The following is a 20,512-nucleotide window of genomic DNA, read 5'->3' on the forward strand; positions in this document are numbered from 1 at the left end:
TTTTAGAGCTACTATACATAATGTATTGAATGCTCTTAAACCATGACCTCAGTTTTGCTCATTACCGTCAGTCGCGCTGTAAGATATGTCTCAAATTGGAAGACTATTTAAGATATGGTCAAACGTTTGGTGTTTATATACCAAAAATAAACTTTATTTTATTATATCGTATTGAACCAGCTTTTTATTATACTAAGTAACATACTACGAATATGTAATAGAATTAACGAACTGAGCAGGAGGATCTTTTCTTCTCGTGCGCTGAATAAGTTACGCAAGTTTAAGTTACTAAATTTTCTCTTGCTCATTCTCTTTAACTGTCTATTCTTGTTTATGCAGATGTGTGTTATACAGATTTAACTGTGTCTACAACACACTTGATAAGTTAGAGCTCTTACAAAATATTTGGACTTCGTAAATTTGATCATATTTCGGAGTACCGAAGAAAACTTAATTGGCTACCCGATTCGCTATTCGATTGCGGCGTAAGTTGCACATTTTACAACTTCTCTATAATGTTCTTTTTAATCCTAAAACTCCTAGTTACTTAAAACAAAATTTTATGATCCTCTCTGGCAGTAATTTTGATTTGCGTTCCTTAGATAATCTTATTCATGACACTCCCATTCATAAAACTGATTTCTATCACTCCTCCTTCATTGTGCAAAGTATCCTACTTTGGAATTCCTTACCAATTGATATTAGATTAGCTCAGTCTCTAAATTTATTTAAAAATCTTCTTTTTGATAAAAAAATTTCTGTCTCGTAATTATATGTATATATTAATTGTGAGTCAATTAACATTTGACAGAGCTTTTACATGGCTGTTTACACATATTATTATTTATATTTTTTCTTTGGATTTCATTTTAGTTATACTTGCATGTTATTCCGCGTTTTTTTTTTGTTAATTAATTATGCACTTCTTGTGTTTCTTTTTTTATTCACCCATATTAGGGTTGCCTGGAAGAAATCGCTTGTTAGCGATAAGACCGCCTTTTGCCTAATAACTTATGTAACCTACTTACTTTTTGTTTGTATAATTATGTATATTATGGTAACAAACTATAAATAAATAGTACTAACATAAATTACTACAATGTCAAAACAAAGCTATATAACACACTGGAAGTATGCAGGTGTTATATAGCTGTCAAACTTGGGCACTAAAGTGCAAACAAGGTAACTAAAAACATGCCAGACGCTTCCATCCATATTTCATCGCTGGAAAGAAGCATGCTAAATATCAGGAAGTCCGATAGAAATAATAATAAAATCATGAGGAACCACACGAAAATTGAAGACGTCACAACTAGAATACGAAGATTGAAATGGAAATGGGCTGGTCATATAAAAACCATAACTGGGAAAATATGGACAAGGAAAGCTCAGAACAGAGCCGAATGGAAAGAAATGGAGGAGGCCTTTGCCAAAGTTGAGCAAACAGATGGGTTGTCGGTGTCACCAACTCACTAGAAACACTAGTTTAATATGTAAATTATGTAAAATTCTGTCTGAATAAGACTTATATTATTATTACTAACATAAATTAATTTAACAAAAGCAATAAATAACCTTAACATATTGTTACGAAGACGGGTCGACTGCAATATTTCTAGATTTTTCTACTAGTTAGAGAACTTTTCAGCAGGCTGTAATATGATTTCTGACCGTTTCAGGAGAGGGTCAATCACATATTAGAAAATCGTAATTTCCATAATGTTACCCTAGTTTTCAGGAAGCTGAAACATTTTTTCAGTCAGTTTCAGAACATGTGTAGTCGAGTGGTGCAGTTTTCAGGAGACCTGTTTTCAGGCGTTTCAGCAGGCTAGGTATACCCCTTTGATGAAGGCATATTCTAGACCGAACTTTCTAGGTGTGAGACATGGAAGAAATGATACGAGAGAGAGAGAGAAGATCGGAACTTTCTCGAAACTGGACTGAGCACTCTAGAACGCCGTACGACAAGGACAGAGCAACGTGCGAAAGAGACAAAGAGTGCGGACGTTCTAGAATTGTGCAATCGCTACTCAGTAGCAAGCCCGCCTAGAGAGTTCTCGAATATTGTTTAGAATTATTCGCAGGGATATATAAGCCAGCCGAAACGCGACTAGTCACCTTTAGTTTGGAATGCGATAACAAGAGAGAAACACCGAAGCGATAAAGTGCGAATAAAGTGAATACAAGTGATAAAGTACTGTGTGAAGTGTGCATAAGTGGAGTAATAAGTGATTGTTTTTGTGTGTTATAAGTGCATATCTGCGATTAATTTGTGTTCATAAATTCCTCATTGATTTTTCAAGAAATAAACCCTTGAATAAATCTACGGCATTTTCTATCCGATCCCCTAGCTCGTAACAATATAATAACTAAAATATATTATTAAAAGGAGACTCTTTAGGCGAGGTTCCGAAGATACTGGGAGCTGAATATGGTTAACGTAGGAATTTCACTTTTCAATATGCTTTTTTCAGATTGTATATTAAAATATTTTTATTTGTTTGTAGTGTGAAAATAGTTATAATTTTGTTTAGTTCGATGCTTAATAGTATTCCTACATTAATATAAAACTGATTTTCTTAAAATAAAATTCATTACGGTTATTCTGCATTTCACTCATTGAGTGGCACAGTAGGCTTTCGATGTAAAGAATATTGAAACGAACTACGATGTGCGACATAGGAATTCCATTAGCAGGATCAAACGCGGGGAGAGCGTGAAGTGCTTCGCGAATTTTAATAGTTATTTTATTCATATTTATAACCTAAATAAGTATAAGCCACGAATATCAATTATATGTTTAGAAGACTGAGCATTTTTGTTATTATTGTTCATTATACAAATTTATTTGAATCTTTTTAAACGTGATAATATCGACGTGATGTATCCTAACATCCAGCATATTTTTTTTATTAAATCATTATATACACACAAATATACATATTTCTACCGAACTCCTCTTTAACGGCTGGAGTCTGGACCCATTTGAATGTTGGTTTTTGTGTGAATTTGGCTGGCGCTACTGCTTTAGATTCAGAAATAACCACTGCAGATGGCGCTGCAGTCGGTACTTTTTAGACTATATACATAGTTCGCTTAATATTCTAATCGCTTGAGATATCATACAAGACAATGTCTGTCGGGTCCGCTAGTACAGTATATAATCGAAATATAGCTCACTATATTAGGAGATACAGCTGTAAATTCATCTCATTTATTTAAAATTGCTGTAAATGTGTATTATTTTAATTGTATTAAAAAGTGTAATTATACAAAAGTTCAACTTCGGAATGAAAAGAAAATGGAAAATATTTTTAAAAGCAATTTTGCAATGTGTAAATTCAATGTGACTCAGTGTAAAGGCGATGTGTGCACTTTGCACGTAAAAGTCATTTCCTCTCCGGTAATAAATGGTATTTTCAGGTCAGGTCCTCATTGAGTCAATCCTTACAATGTAGCCACCAAGATACAAACAGACCATTCATGATTATCACAATAACATTCCTATATTTGTTTTAATGAATAATTGCTATTCGTCTTTTATTGCATAATTATTAAGATATAAAATTTTATACTTATAATTAAATTGCTTGCCTTGCTTACCACAGTTTCACAGTTATTTTTAAAATTTTGCATTAAGTGTTGTTATTTTTATTTCATACACTTTGTTATAATGAGATATTTTTAGTTTTGTAAGTATTCTGTTAGTACAAAGCATGTCATGTTGGCCTCTAAAAGTGTGTGCTTATTTCTAGATGTAAGATTGTATCGTAATTCCTATTGGCAAACTGTTTTGAAAGCATTACTAACAAAACCTCCTCCTTTCTCGGCGAATCTTTAAAGGTCTCTGCAGTTAGGCTATGGAATTCACTTCCCGTCCCTATACGCTTAGCTCCTCCTCTATCTTCCTTTAAATTTCTTCTGTACAAACATTACCTGTCCACATCGTATCCCTAAGTTTCTACTAACTAACTGATGACTGATCTTAAAGTATCGTGTTATTCATGTGTGCCATTTATTTTTCATGTCTCTTTTTTTTTAGTTTGTTTTTTTGTTGTGCCTGTTTAGTTTTGTCTTAATAACTATATGTAATATGTATTTTTGCACTTCTTTCCTACCTTATCTAATTTAATACATTTGTTTCTCACAGTGGATGCCTGGAAGAGATCGCTCGCTCCTTTCATTTAATTATGTTAAATTTGTATATTGTAATGCAACGAAGTGGTAATAAATAATATATAAAACCGTAATAAACTACCGGCCCATGCCTTATTAAAAACAATGATCATTTGCAAGACCTCCAAGAGTCCTGCAACTGTAAAATTAACTATATGCTTGTTCAGGATTACCTAAATGTAATGTATGGAGACAGATTTTAAAAGCATATCATTTCATACAGAAGTTTTTCACACACAAGCGTCGCCGATGTCAATATTAGGTGGGCTGATTGTTTCCATATAACGTAGGCTAACATAGAAAAAATCTTTATTTTAATATAATTTGATTTGATTTTTCAATATAGGCATTGAGAGCGATACAACGATTATAGCGGTCGTACAATTTTTCGATACCATTTGTCGATTTGTCTTTAGCCTCAAAATTGGATCAGTTTCGAGGGTTACCTCTTCATCAGCACAAAATTTCTGTCCAACGAGCATTCTCTTGAGGTCTGAGAATTGGAAAAAGTCACTGGGGGGCAAAATCAGGGGGCTTAGTCAAGATACCTTAACAGTACTGTGTGTAGAAAATCATCACATTTTTCGGTTACGCGTCACATTATTCCGTTACGCGCCATCTTTTTATTGTCCCTACCACGGTTGATTCGAAGAGATTCGAGGCCATTTACATTAAAAGGGCCAAGGGAGGCCAAAATTATATAATAACGATAACAATGATAGTAATAATTCTATTACAATTAATGAAATTCTGTAATAATCTTAGTAGTAATAAGGTAAAATGAAATCATTGTATTATTTGTATTCATGTCTATGATAATAAAAGCCTTTTGTTAAACTTTATCATATTTAACTTTATTTAAGCAATTTCTGTAAAGTTGCTAATAGTTGATCATTTTTCGAAAAATAAGGTCATAAAGAAGTTTCACTTCTTACGTGTGTACACAAATTAAACAAAAATGTCTGCGTGTACTAGCACACATTTTTGTTTTATTTGTGACAAGGTTAATTATCTTGATGTTTCTTCTTAGCTAGTTATATCACCTTAGTAAAAGTTTTAGTACTTATAGTTAGCGCTGAGTAAAATAGACTACAGAGGTAGAACTTAAGTCAAGACCCGAGGCATATTAAACAATATTAAATGAGATTTATCGTAAGCAAGATTTTAATCATAGCTCTCCAAGGACCGCCCCGTCATGGCATTAACATAACTCAATTCTGACTAAACAATGCTGAAGATAACTGAGTTATTGTGACAAAACTGAAGGATATGCTCAATATGCAGATTTGTATGATTGTGAGGAATTTACTAATACATATTATAAAGAGATATTTGATTTTTGGTAATCTTGAATTGAACATTGATTTAAGATTCCTCTAATTACAACGACTGTTATCTTCCATGTTGGCTAGTGATGTTTTTTATCTAAATAAATAATAAATAATAGACTAAATAAATTTAAATCCACTAAATGACATTCCACAAAGATGTTGTGACAAAGAAATACCGAATGTAGTGCTAAAACAACATACGGTTGCGTTGCACAAAGCTTTGTATTTCATTTGAATCGCTGTAATTCCGCTGTCGCTGCCCACTGGAGCACGATTCATGACGAGTTTAATTTCGTCTCTCTGTTTATGTCATATTTTATAGATCCTTTCATAACATTTTTTATTAATTAAATATCTCGAAAAATAGGTAATATTCGTAATTATTTTGTGTAGAAATAAATTTATTCTGGAAAACTACTGTTTCGCTGTTTATTGAAGCAATATTTTTTCAAGTTAAGCGCAAGAGAGTAGGTTATATTTGTCAAAGATTATAAAATCTAAACAGGCTAATTAGATGGCAATCTTATATAAATTGGCCCATATTTTCAACTGTTTAACGTCCATTAACGGTAAAGTGGGGTCGTTCATTAGTATTCAATATCTCGATTGAATTGATTTCCAAATATAGAGTAACTTTGAGATTGAAGTGAATCAGTAATTCACAGATAACGTTTATCTTAGAACTATCTATGTTATGTCAAAACTTTCAACATAGGTACTGAAGTATAATTGAACATCTATATTAATTGCTTGGCTTGTCTGTATTTGTCTTTGAAATACGGTCTAAGATTCCACAGATTCTGCAGCTATGTGTTTTTTTATGAAATTTATGGTAAATGAATGTGGGAGTGTGCATTGGATTTGCCATAGGTTGTATAAAAAAATGCCGCAATCTGCAAATAATTTTTTAGTTACGGTAGCCTGTTTTTTTATTTTTGTGCTTATCTAATGCCTCGTATTAAAATGAATGAGGTTGATATGAACGTAAAAGAAATATTTAAAAAAAATATTGTTTGGTAATATTTATTTACGCATTATAAGACATGATTAAGTATTATAAATTAATATTTTCTTTAAATAGGTCGCGTGTTAGATTGCAAACAAAATTTATCTGTGCAATTCAACACAGTCTAAATGCGGTGCTTGTTAGCTAGTTCTCTCTGTTACAGCATAAACGAATATTCACAAGAGACAAATGAGCACTTTAGTTAAGACAGTGTAATTACAATGATTTAGTATTTATAATTAATCATATGTACTGCTATGACTCGTTTGCGTTGACAATAATTAAGCTGTATGTAGAAAAATAAGTTTTTGTGTTACAAATATATATGTACGTACGTATAGCTTCAATGTTTTCAATACTTCTTTGTTGCAGCTTCTTTTACAAACATCTCGTAAAACGAAAAGACTTGGCGATTAAATAGTAGCGGAGTTAGTTTATCTCATCCGCTCTACACCCTTAATTTGAGAGAAACTTACATGTTAAATAATTAAAATATTTATTGACACACATTAGCTTTTACTTTATTTTATTTTTTGTATTATTTTAGATTAAGGTTGGTGATTCTATATTTTTCTAAGATTCAGTAAGCACTGCTTGCAAACAAATGGGTAAAGACCCATTATATTTATTTTTTTAGTTTAGTCTGGGGTTGCCTAGAAGAGGTCGCTTGTTAGCGATAAAGCCGCCCGTTGTATACCTTATATTTTTATATGTTATGTTATTTGTTTTTTTATAAATGTAACGATGTGTAAATAAATAAATAAATATTATATACTATATATACTATATGAATATGTTTTTTATTATATCCCCCGTATTAATAAAAACGACTCAGTCATACTGTTTTACTGAATGTATATACTCGTCTTATTCTGTATTCACAATGAATAGTGCTTTGTATAGGAATGACATTAGCTCACGTTTTGACACGTGACAACTTTCATCCAAATGGCCGCGGGTCGCGCCTGTCATACTTACATACATAGTACATTTGAATACAAACTCGATTTATTCTATTAAGTATAATCGACATTTCGAATGCTTTTGTGTATGTGAATGCAGTAATTGTTCAATTCAATCAAATAATAAGTAAGATCGAAATTCAGATCTTTGTCAGTATTTTAACAGTATTACCAATTCGATTTTTTAAATAAAAGGCGTAACGTATGTGACACAAATAACTCCTGGGTTTCGTTGTACCTTTTTACACGGCTGGCTGGTTCCTTTATCATTGTCAATTATCCTCTCCCTAAGTGCGTTATTTACATATATCCAAGGTAACTTGAATCAGGGTGTAGATTTAGTTGGCATTGTTAGTGTCGTATTATATTGGATTCATCGTCAAATTTTTTTAATGTTCTACAGAGTAGATGTTGTTTATGAGAGAAAATACTTATAGCAAAGTACCAAATAATACTCTGGTATATATTAAAAGATAAAAAAATGTGAAAAAGTTTTGTATAATTATAATAAATAATAAAATAATGAATTTCGAATTTAGTAGACATTTAGTGTCGTTACCGGGTGGTGGTGACTATGTATGCTATACGCATGACAGTAGTTTTCCTGGATAGCAACTTCTTTAAGCATATTTTTTACAAAAATAGATGTTCTACCCAAGAATCGAAGTAGCTAACCAAAAACACATTAAATGACACGATAAATTAGCATGCCAGATGGCAGTGTTTAGCCATCTATTTCATGGAGTATTAATAAACAAATAAGGGTCGAAGTATGAAGTAAACATGGGGAGAAATTGGCTGTGCCAAAAATCAATCCGGATCTGTTGAGGAAAAACACCTTTTGTATGGCAATTAAGGTTTACAAAAAAATTAAAAGAACTTCCGACTAGATTTTTTAAAAATCGACTTGGGATATTATTACTTTTGGAAAAAAAATATTATTCAATAAATGATTATTTCCGTGAGACACTGTAGTTGATATTTTACATTAAATAACGTATGAGATGATATCTACAATACAAATAATATAAGAATTGACCAATTCATATAACTAATGTAACTAAAGTAAAATGTATAATTCCTTTAATGACAAATTGGCGCGCCATTTTATGTGGCAGAATATGCGAACTTACTATTGTACCACCTTACACACTTTGTACCATATTCTTGCAATAAATTGGTATCATTATTATAAACTTAATTTCAGCCCTTAAATAGTTAACTTATTTACTTACACTTCGGGACAGCGCCTGAAACGTTTCGTTTTTACAAATAAAAACGTATAAAAAAGGTTTTTTAAATGTTAAACGGATACTTCTAAACATAAATATTGTTAGCATAAAGTATAAATCGGGTTGTTTAAAATACGCTCCAGTAATTTAGTAACGTGGCGATCGGTTCGACGTTGCATCAGGGGAAAATTGCATTTCACGCCTCGTAGCGGCTGCTGCGTAGCTGTCGCGCCCGTTGGGAGAGATAGTGAGTTAATAGTCGTTTGTAGCAGCCGATAATAATAATTATTATTTCGATTACACAAATCCATAGAACTGATAACAACTGAACTACTTTTAAGCTATTTTTATAGGAATATCATTCATTCAGCCTACAATTGCCTTTATAATGATACTACGCTATTTTTGAGATAGTACTGACGCGTCTCAAACGAATGATATCAATAAAAAACTTACTAGAAGTTCTTCAAGTAGTAGTAGGCCTTAGAGAATATTTGAAACTGAACCTAAAGGAAGTTTGGGTTTTGGCTTTTTAATCCCAAATATGCAAAATGAAGTGAACAATTCATCAACTTTCTTTACGTTCCTGTTTGCTTCACACACACTGATACATTTTATATATATCAAACTATTCTTGGGTTATTACCAAAATCAGTGGCAGGTCCTTTAGAAGGCTTTCTTGGGGATACAAGTCCACCACAAAGGCCGTTTCGAGACTCACGATTTTTAATGTATAGTGGAGCATCACTCGCAACCTGCCCGTGACTATATAGAGGCCTAGGCAGCACACAGCCGATGTAGTTATTATGGCTACACCGATGTAGTGAGTAAAGCAGGAAGGAATGTGGAATATTATGCGAATAGAGAGAGAGAGCCATGGATTAGATATTTGAGAAAAGCTGGAGGAAGCCTTTACCAGTGAAGGTGTTCCGATTAATGTTAGGTTACGATATTAGGATAACGGAAAAGAAATGTAACAATTCTAAACTGTACATTTGTAAATATTGGAAATAAACTTCACCTCTGTACAACTTAAAACTGATTTGACACTTTTATGTTGATCTGTGGACCATCAGTAGATCCTATGTTTCATTTATTACATTTTCTAATTTAGGATTTAAATAATAAACGCACTACAGAGCTATGACAAGTGTGAATTAATGATTAAATGTACTTGATTATACTAAATAGTTTAGTAGTAGTTTCGGGTTTGTGATTTGTATCTAATTAATTATATAGATCTTTAATCTTTAATGTAGAATTAGTTGAATCTGTGATTATTAAAATATTGTACCAGATAGGTGCTTGCGTCTGAAGCCATACATTTGGATATAAAGCTTTTTATTAAAAATACAATTACATACGTTTGGAAACCAGATAAAAATTCCTTCTAGCCTCTATACTATTTACTATGTAGCTATGAGCTACATACAACTACCATATATTAAGATACATTTATTATATAATATAATACATACGTAAGCTTGCTCTATCCGCTGGGTGCAGAATGTATATTCTTTTCATCAGATTATAAAACATTTAATGTATTCCAAAATGGTTTTTAATTATTTTATTTACTTATTACCTCTTCGTTGCACATCAATATAAAAATTTAACATAATTAAATGATAGCTTGTGAGCGATCTGGCACCAAGCACCCACTGTGAGAAACAAATGTATTAAATTAGATAAGGCAGGCTAGAAGTGCAAAAATACATATTACATATAGTTATTAAGACAAAACTAAACAGCAACAAAAAAACAACTAAACAAAAAGGATACATGAAAAATAAATAGTGCACATGAATCACGATAATTTAAGATCAGACATCAGTTAGTAGTTAGTACGAAAGTTAGGGATACGATGTGGAAAGGTAATGTTTGTACAGGAGAAATTTAAAGGAAGATGCAGAAGGAGCTTAGCGAATAGGGACGGGAAGTGAATTCCATAGCCTAACTAAGCGAATGTGCAGGAAAGGTGCAGATACCTTTAAGGATTCGCCAAGAAAGGAGGAGTTATGAGATGGGATGGATTTTATTGATATTTAATAAACGTATACCAATACGATACTTGCATTGCCATTGCATGTATTCCAAGGCCTCCAAAGGGTCCAAAGCTAGCTAAATAGATCTTTTACTGTTCTATAAATAGTCATTAGTAATAATTAAATTTCGTATATTGCTCAACGAATAATCATCATTTGAAAATTTTTAACTAGCAAAGTATAAATCAGATTAATTTTAAACCTGGATACAACGAATTAAACGTAGTGTAATTTAAATCTTGTTTACAAAAACAAAGGCGTCCACTTTAAATTTCCGAGTAAGCGTTATTTTAATCTGAGTAGTATAAGGAACAAAATAAATATTTCTTAGCGAAGACGTTTGCTCCGTTTTTTTTTTCTTCATGTAAATGAAATTTACTTCATTTCATATGTGGAATTCATACTTATATTCCTTTAACTTTGTTATTATTCTTCTTTGAAAAGTTGCAGTTTTGCGCACTATCTTAGAAGTACATATATACAGTAATATATATTAACAGCCTACGTAGTCATTCTATTTAATATTCTGTCAAACAACAGGTTCAAATCGATTTTATTGAAATTCGGTCAAATCGCGCATTTTAGTTAATTTCACTATTTACCCAAATTTTGATGAATATCAATATAGTCATCATGAAAATTATGTCACTTTTTTAAATTGATTTAACGAAGTCAAGAATAGAAAACGTCTAAGACATTTCATGAAAGTTAATATTATTGAAAAGTTATTGTTTCAACGTAGAAATACTAAGTATCATCGCTCGTAAGCCTGCATAAGCTAGATTTATTCCCGTGGATTGAATTTAATATCAGGAGACTTTTACGTGAATATTGAGGAATTTATTATGAGTTTGCTGTTGCGATTTAGAGCTAATAATGAAGTACGTCAAAAACGTATTGGGGTTTAACATACGGGAGTCATACATCGTGTGAAATGTTGGCTATGAATGGACCCTAAGCTAGCCCGAAGTGAACTTTTATAACCATGGGTTTGAGTTTGCGTCAGTTTTTTTCCTTTAAAAGAAGATTTTATTCATTTCAAGCTTACCACATCCGACATAACTATATCTACGGCATATGTTACAAACTATTTTATCTAAATGTATTAACAATAAATAATACAATTAAAATATTTACAACACAAAAAAAATAAACAAAAAAATAACAGATTTTTTAAGTGAAACTTCTTTATCGGCGTTTTAGAAAAATTAATCGTCACATTTTTCGGTTACGCGTCATCTTTTTCTTGTCCCTACCACGGTTGATTCGAAGCTATTAACAAAAATATATAATAACGATAACAATGATAGTAATAATTCCATTACAATTAATGAAATTCTGTAATAATCTTAGTAGTAATAAGGTACAACGACATAATTATATTATTTGTATGATAATAAAAGCCATTTCGTTAAAGTTTTTCTTATTAAACTTTATTTAAGCACTTTCTGTAAAGTTGCGTATAGTAGATCATTTTTTCGAAAAATAAGGTCATAAAGAAGTTTCACTTCTTACTTGTGTACACTAGTACACGTACATATTTTTTATTTATTAGCAGTAAATAAGATACAAGCAAAACACTTTAGGCACATAGCAATGCTTTCTTTTAAATTGATAATTGTATTGTATGTAAATAATAATACTAAACTTAAATGTAACTTGTCTAAAAATTTTGAAAATAAGGTAAAACTAAAGCAAGACATTGTAGAAAATATGTCAATATTAATATAGCTGTAATAATGTAATTGAAAGTTCAAAGCAACAAAGAAACAATGTTGCAAGTCATGTGAAACAGGTGTAGTATGGAAAACTTTGTGATGGCTGGCTTCAAATATTTTAAACAAAATTTTACAAGTATCGAGCATCTTAAATTGTCTCTGATATAATAACAACGTACCTATGTTTAAACATGATATTTATCTTGAATAACGTAAGTCGTAGAGAATCTATCTAGAAAGAAAGCAAAAATCTTTTTTACACAATGAAAAGTATAGTTAAAAGAGAAAGTGCGCTGGCCCTCCCTATGTAGGCAGCTAGTCTGTTCCTTTTAACATATTAATTTTTATGCTATTACAATCTTCTTTGGAATTCTTTGCACATCTCTCCCATCAAATGGACGCCAGGAATTTGGGGCCGTGGAAGTGCTATTGCTGAAGAAAAATACTTTCTATTTAAGGTTGGGTTTAGAAGATGTGATAGTGAAAATTTTGTATTTAAGAAACTATGAAATGGGTTTTTGTTTATTTAATATTGATAATCTGTAAAAATAAAATTTTAAAAACTAAATAAAACAACATTTATAAACATCAAATTGTCTTTATTGAACTTTTTATTACTAAGACTTTGTACTAGGAGAGAAAAACAAATGGTATATACAAAAAATATAAGTTCAAAGATATGCAATTAACGCTTATACATAAATAAATTTAAAACACATTTATAAAACTAAATCAGTTCGCTTATACTTTTTTCAGTATCCGCCTCTATTTACGCTGTGATGAATATTCGTCTATTTGTTGAAACAGTATGAGGGTTAGTGACGGGATTTTGAACAAGTAAGACTTCCGAAACATACGAAAGTCTCGACTTTAAATCTTTATCCAAGAAGACTGAATTAATTTTATAAATACGTAGTATTTTTAAGAAGTTACTGGAGTAATAAACAAGAGTTTAGGCACTATATATCTTTAATAATTTCTTGACATATCACATTCATTGACTCTATAATAGAGGTTCTATACACATAGATATAAACCATTTACACTAGTAAGCGTTTCATTCTTAATGTTTATCAAGTTTAAAATTTAATTTAAGAAGGTGAAAATATGTATGTAGAAATAACTATTTATCTGAATTAAAAAAAGGTTAACCTGGCGTATATTTTTGTGATATGTTTAGGACTGAAAATAAATTAATAAGTCGAATATATATGTTAATTGATTATTACATTAATATGGATTTATGCAGAATTCACAACCGATGAAACTGCACTGATGAATTGTAGAATAGAACACACCTGTTTAATTTAAAATGGTTTTGGTTCTATGCTTATTTTGTTATTATAGGGAACAGTTTATACAGTCATTTCTTGCATAATACTATATTTTATTAAGGAAGACGTTATTTCATAATTGGCACATTCAGAAATATGTATGAGTTAAATACTTTGTTTAGGTGCTAATTCCGATATAAAAAAATATACTAATTATAAATTTTGAGTATTTAATCTGTTATGGTATTCATAGATTAACACAATTTCTTTTCCACTTCAATTTTTAGAAAACACTTTTACTATCAAATTTAAAGTTGAATAAAAATTATGTGACTGACGCAAGTATTTCAGCCTGAATTGTCTCGGATGGAACTGCATGTTATACACAGACGCTGAAGTGATGTGATTATTAAACAGGTTAAATTGTATTTTCTTGAAATATTACGTGTTAATTAATTTCTTATAAACAAATGTTTGGTCTATAGCCCATGAACATCAGAACTAGCACCGCCTGAGATAAATTATGCTGCGCGGTGCAATTACGCCAGTTCTACAACTCACTTTTTAATTTTTTTTGATTTTAGGTCCGTGTGTACGGTATACGGTTTTTGGGCAATAATATAATTTTGCAGAGTTCCCCGTCTCTACCAAGATATGACATGAATGTCGAAGTTAATAACTGGCAAACTTAGATATTACCAAGATACTCGTTTATATAAACAGTATTCAAGGATTTTAAAATTAACACATCTAAAGAACTTTTATATACATAAATTTAATCTTAATGACTAGACAAATAAACAGCTTTTATCAACAGTACATCTGATATGTACAGAAAAATATGTTTGGATTAAAACATCGTTCGATCAAAACTAACACCGATAATTGAATTATTTACTAATGAGCATACTGGAATATCACTTAAAAGTTATTATTTTTGAGACTGTATGTACTTTGATTTGCCGCTTTTGTCGGGAGCAATCGTTCAGTCACTTCACAGATATCACTCGCGGAATACCTATTCCGTCTTATTCCTTTAGAGTCTTTATCGGAAAACTTCTTTGTCTCTGGCACAATGCATTTGACACTTCCGGTGGGACTTGCACAGGATTCGACAGTACTGGACGGAGACTGGCTACCGTTTTCTGACTCCGCAATCTGTTCCAAGGCACTGGGTCGTCTGCCGTGAGTATCGTAGTATGGAACGGGTGGCGTCATGACTGGTGTCAGGTTGGCCATAGGATCCAAGCCAAGAAGTAACATAACCGTTGCCGGATGTTCAATGATGTATTGTGTAACACAGTTTAAGAAAGGATCCGTCTGCGTACATCGGTTTATTTTTGGCCGTTCCGGAGTGCTTGGCCTTTCCTGCTGTAAATTCAATTCAAAAAGCGATATAAGTGTGCTAGTATTAATCATTCATGATTTATAAATTACATATTAAGCGTCGCTACCATTGGAGACTTCCATTAATTTTGAGGATTGAGTTACAAGCGCCTAACAGAACCTATTTTTATTCTAAGTCTGTGCTATACATAACAAGTCAATGGCCTGAGTTTAGTACTAGACAGGCTTCTAATTGTTTTGCGATATTTGTTTTAAAATAAGTGTCGCCATTTTGTATAATGATTTACTATTTTAAAAGAGTACCGAGAGTTTTTTACGCCGGCTTTTTCTTTCGGCCTACACCCTCTGTGTTCTTTGCCGATGATTGGCAATGTCTAACGATTCAAGTTTAATGACGTGGAAATAAGTGATACCTGTATCTTATATTCCATAAACATTTTTTTTAATGCTTAGTTTTTTTTATATATATTTAAACTCATCTTGATTATTTCTTATATATATTAACTAGGGTACATGTAGATCACGAGATACGAGTGTATGGAGAGCGTATGTAAGCACTGCAAGTAGACATCTTTGGCCTACCCTTTAGAAAACAGTGAATTGAAACGTTTTTTAAACAGAAGGCAGACGGTCAGGAGGCTCACCCGATGGTAAGTAATACCGCGCCCATGGACATTCTCAATCAATGCCAGAGGGCTCGCGAGTGCGTTGCCGCCCAACAAGGTCGGTTACCAAAAAGTACGTTCTTTTCTTTAAGGAAAACTAATCGATGTTGTTGATATACATACGTAATAAATCTTAATAATCTACCTGATCCCAACAAAATACGTCAGGGGGATGACTGCAACTGCGAGCGAGCTGGTTTGGAGGCGCATTCCACTGTAAATTGGGATTGGAATGAGCTGCATGCCACACGGGACCAGTCATTTCCTGCAGAGCTTGGATTGCGTTTCGTACCTGCACATTTAGGTGCTGTGAGATCTTTCGGCTTAGTTAATAACAGTGACCTTTTCTAATATGTATTATAATAAACATCAAAAGTGTAAGAAATAAATTACTATATTGTTTGTTTTATGATACAATAAAAATGTACTATTTTAAGTGTTATACTACCTTACTATTTTCGGTTCAAAGATATCATTGATTACATGTAAGGTAGGTTAGTTTTAACTGTGTTATCAAATTATTAGAAAATAACCTTAAATAAAATATACACTAGGGTAAAATTGATTCTTTAAATCAACAACAAAAAGAAGTTTCACTTCAAAAATAAAATGTGAATTATTTTTTCATCTCTATTTCACTTTAGGTATAATGAATTAAAAATATTACGGTTTTATAATACTAATACACAGGAATAAGATGCCTAAAGAGAACTTAACATTTTGATTTAATAAACCTAGTGTAGTGAATAAGTGCAAGTACGGTATCTCGGACCCATGAGCATAGTGTCAAAACATTACAGACAACTAAGACTGTTAATGAACATTATCTTAGTTTACTTCAAAAGTATTGTAGAAAATTAAGTCAACATAATATTACTTATTAGCCATAATTATTGTATAGGCTAGATTGTAATTCATGTAGTCGTACTCTTTTTTGTGAACTTTATTGCAATAAAAAAAATACTAATTGGGTAGGCCGTTCTAAAGGTTTCGGCTTAATATAATAACTTAGCTGCATACCAACATATGGAACATTTATGGATATTATCATGCTAGTGCGAGTGCGTTTTTTTAAAAATAAAAACTGGTTTTTAGGTTTTTCATTGCATTTTTCCTATCGATAAAAACCTTCATCAGAGTTCAAGGAATAAATTAAAAAAAAATCTCGAATTGGTTGTTGTCTTCGATGTTTATAAAAAACGTATTGATGATTTATTTGTATCGATTTCATTGTTCAATAAATCTGTACTAACTGCCATGTGTGTTAGTTTATTAGGTCAGTGTTTACCTCCATGCTCAGAGCGGCGACGTCATGATGTAAACTGGACACCTGTGTATCGAGTCTTTCTACAGATGAACGTATTTCTAAATTTAAACCTTCCAATGAATCGGCTCTCGACATCTTTGGCGTAGCTACGGAACGTTGTCGCTCAATTCTCTCACGTAATTCCTTATGTGATAATCGAGCTTGTCCGTCCGATCTAAAAAAGGGTTATTCTAATATAAATACTATAAGCGAATATTTTTAAATACTTTAATATAATAATAATAATCAAACCCCGGTTTTGTTGTTTATCATTTAGTGACTCAAATTAAAATCACTGGAGCGACAACCTCTAATTTAGATCTGAGCTTAAGTGTATCCGTTTCGTGATCAATTGTTATCTCTACTAGACAAGAAAGTGATAATCCTTCTGTGTCTAACACATGTTCTCGAGTTTTTCGGGTCTGAGGTATGTCCGGTTTGATGTTTACCTTCAGCACGCGCGGGAGTGTTAAAAGCGCACATAGAGAGTGGTTCACAGCTGGGGTCAAACCTATCCAAAGGAACAGAATGGCACGCCAAAGCCACTAGGCTAATCTCATTTAATAAATACGTTATATATTTTAAAGAAACATCCAGTCTAGCGTATTAATAAAGCGAATGTCATAATATGATATTTCCGTTGACAATTAACAGTATAAATTCTAACAAAAACATCCATTACCTGAAACGCGCGTGCCGTGGACTATTAGTGCTAGAAACTAAAGGCTTTTTAGGTGACAGGGTCTGCTCCTCAGCAGCGTTCTCATCGTCTTCAGATATCGAAGGTAGTGTTAGAGATGGATGACCATTCCCATCAGAGTCCTGTTCGGCTTCGTAGCCCTCCCGCAGGTTATATGTCAGGTCATGTTGTATATCGTGTATGAATTCTTGCTGATATTCCGGATACAGCCTTAACACTTCAGCTAGGCCAATCATGTTAATGCACTTAAGATCACAGTAGGTGAGCGCCTGTAATATTAAACTTAGTACATTATCGTTCGCTTAATTATTCAAAGTTACAAGTGGATATAATACCTTTACGTCACTGCTTGATTTGACAACAACGTCGGCGTTATTTGACTGTGTTGTCCCGGTCCCGTTGTAGGCTTGTAGGTGTGTGTTCATGTCACATCCCACTAAATCTCCCTTTCCTAAAGGAATTATGAGCTTAGTTCACAAAAGTGTTGTATATGTAGTTAAAGTGCGTTAAAAAATTCAATACTTTGGTGATACTTGTGACAGCTAGTTAACATTTATGTTTATATTCTCTGTAAGATTGATATACAGAAACACAAGTGCTGTAATTATCAATATTTTAGCATTAGCAAGTAATATTGATGATCTAATAACGCGAACAATGATAAGCTTTGGATGGCTTCCAATCTGAAACAATTAATTTTTCGCCAGGAATAAATCTTTGGGTTTTACGCCATGTGTCAATAAGATATGATACGATAGAAAAAATCTGTTAATTTATTTACGAAAATGTTTCGTTATATTTGAAGGTTATCTGAGCTTTTTTCGGGGACTAATATATAAGAAAGGGGAATTAATTGAACAATAGCTACAAAGCACTAAATAAAAAAATGATGGTCTGTAAAGTCGGCTTTCGGACGATAGAGATAACGTGACAACGTGATAACAAAACATTGAAATGATTGCATACTTTTATGAATGAAGTGGAATATTTTTTATTGAATTATTACTACTTTGTATGGATACAAAGAATGAGTGAATCCTGGGACGCATAAGCCAATCGAATGGAAGAGAGATAGATGCGGCGCAATCGTACAATGAGCGCAACGGGACAAAGAGCGTAACGGGACAATGAGTCATAAAATTTCATGCGTGCAGCCGGTGTTCATCGATTTATTAGACACACAAAAATATGTATAATGTACATAATATAATAACAAGAAATTTAACAGAACTTATTAAAATTCTGTTAAATCTGATTAATATTTGTGTTAGTGTAGACTTACCCAATATTGCGACAACCATATCGTTCTGCATAACCTCCATTGAGCCGTTACAAATATAGTGAATGTATGACAACGCGTCGCCTTTGTGAACGAGATATTCGCCTGGTGCACAGAAATTATTCCTAATATGTAGAGATAGGAGTTTGAGGCAGCCTTGCGAAGCGGACTCGAATATTGGAAGAGACAGGATTTCTCTATGTAAATGTAGTGATACATCGCCTCTTAGTTCTTCAGGGAATTCTTTCAGAGTCTACAAAATAAGAATACATATTGCTTTTAAAGATGAAACTGCTGCTTTCCTAAACAAAGGAGTTCTTATATTCAAGTATTTATATGGTATAAAGTGGTCTTCAGTCAGTGCCCCGTCTTGAAACACTCAAAAAAAGGAGTCTCACGCCCCCATTTGACTTTTTTTAAATATATTTTTTTAGGTTATGGTTGAGATGTTTGGTATGCCGTTTTTAGAGAATGGTGATGCCGATAGAAGCATTAATTACTTGAATTTATTGAATAATACTTTTAGCTACTATTCCTGTTTCCTTTCATTAAAGAACAGGGGGCAAACGGAGCGTCCGTTTGCCCCTTCAATGCCGGAGGGCTCGTTAATGCGTTGCCGGTCTTTTAAGTATTAGTACGATCTTTTATTGAAAGAAATTGCATCTATCAACTGACTGTAAAAGTATGTGTGTAAACACAACAAACACACACATTTAACAAATATAACTTTTCGGAAGTTATAAGTATCATCTCTTAAGTCGGTTCAAACCCCTTCAAATTAGCGATTAAAATTTGTATAGGCCTAATGAATTACCCTTTCATAAAAATGAGATGATGCAGATAAAATTTGCTTTGTGTTTCCACCTCCTTTAATTCGCGAAAGAATTTGACGAGGTAATAAAGAAATTGTAATGTAAAAATCAATACAAAAACAGTCCTACTAGTCACAGTACATCTACTAATGGATACTTGAGCAAATTAATAAATCTATAAGTTCACGCTCGAAAAAGAAGGTTTTGCAAGAGCTAAATCAATCTAATTAAATTCGTGCGTTATTCAAACATCATAATATTTTTACAAATAATTATTATCGTTGTTTTTATAGAACACATAGTAAACAGGCAGGAGGTTCGTCTGATGTTAAGTGATACCGCCGTCCATGGACACTCTCAATTCCGGACAATTCGCTTGTGCGTTGCTGAACTTTTAATGAGGGTACGCATTTTTATTCAGGGACGATCGAGGAGAGACGAGGTTCGACCCTAAGTCAAAATGATTTGGAAATATTTCAGTGGGCATCCAGTTCCACATAGTGGTGCTGCGCGACAGAAATGCCTTAAAAACGCTCAGTTGTGATGCCAATACCGAATAGTTGTCGCATTAATCTCAGGAACTCTTATCATTAAATAATTTATTAGTCATTATAGTATTATCTGATTACCGCATGTAACGACAGGGCTAGTAAGAGAAC

At 32.5% G+C, this 20,512-nt stretch overlaps 1 protein-coding gene across 1 annotated transcript in view; it reads right to left on the bottom strand.

Moving 5' to 3' along the window:
* Positions 1 to 13,627: 13,627 nt before the first annotated feature.
* LOC123711352 (potassium voltage-gated channel subfamily H member 8) overlaps positions 13,628 to 20,512 on the bottom strand; it is a 70,027-nt gene continuing 63,142 nt past the window's right edge. Inside the window, exons 11-16 of the mRNA XM_045663902.1 lie at positions 19,045 to 19,294; positions 18,098 to 18,213; positions 17,745 to 18,031; positions 17,045 to 17,237; positions 15,902 to 16,048; positions 13,628 to 15,115 (exon numbers count right to left, since the gene is read on the bottom strand). Coding sequence (XP_045519858.1) covers positions 14,666 to 15,115; positions 15,902 to 16,048; positions 17,045 to 17,237; positions 17,745 to 18,031; positions 18,098 to 18,213; positions 19,045 to 19,294 — 1,443 coding nt within the window. The 3' untranslated portion in view covers positions 13,628 to 14,665. The remainder of the gene's footprint in view (positions 15,116 to 15,901; positions 16,049 to 17,044; positions 17,238 to 17,744; positions 18,032 to 18,097; positions 18,214 to 19,044; positions 19,295 to 20,512) is intronic.

The sequence above is a fragment of the Pieris brassicae genome, chromosome 6, assembly GCF_905147105.1.
Source record: "Pieris brassicae chromosome 6, ilPieBrab1.1, whole genome shotgun sequence".
Taxonomy (NCBI): Eukaryota; Metazoa; Arthropoda; class Insecta; order Lepidoptera; family Pieridae; genus Pieris; species Pieris brassicae.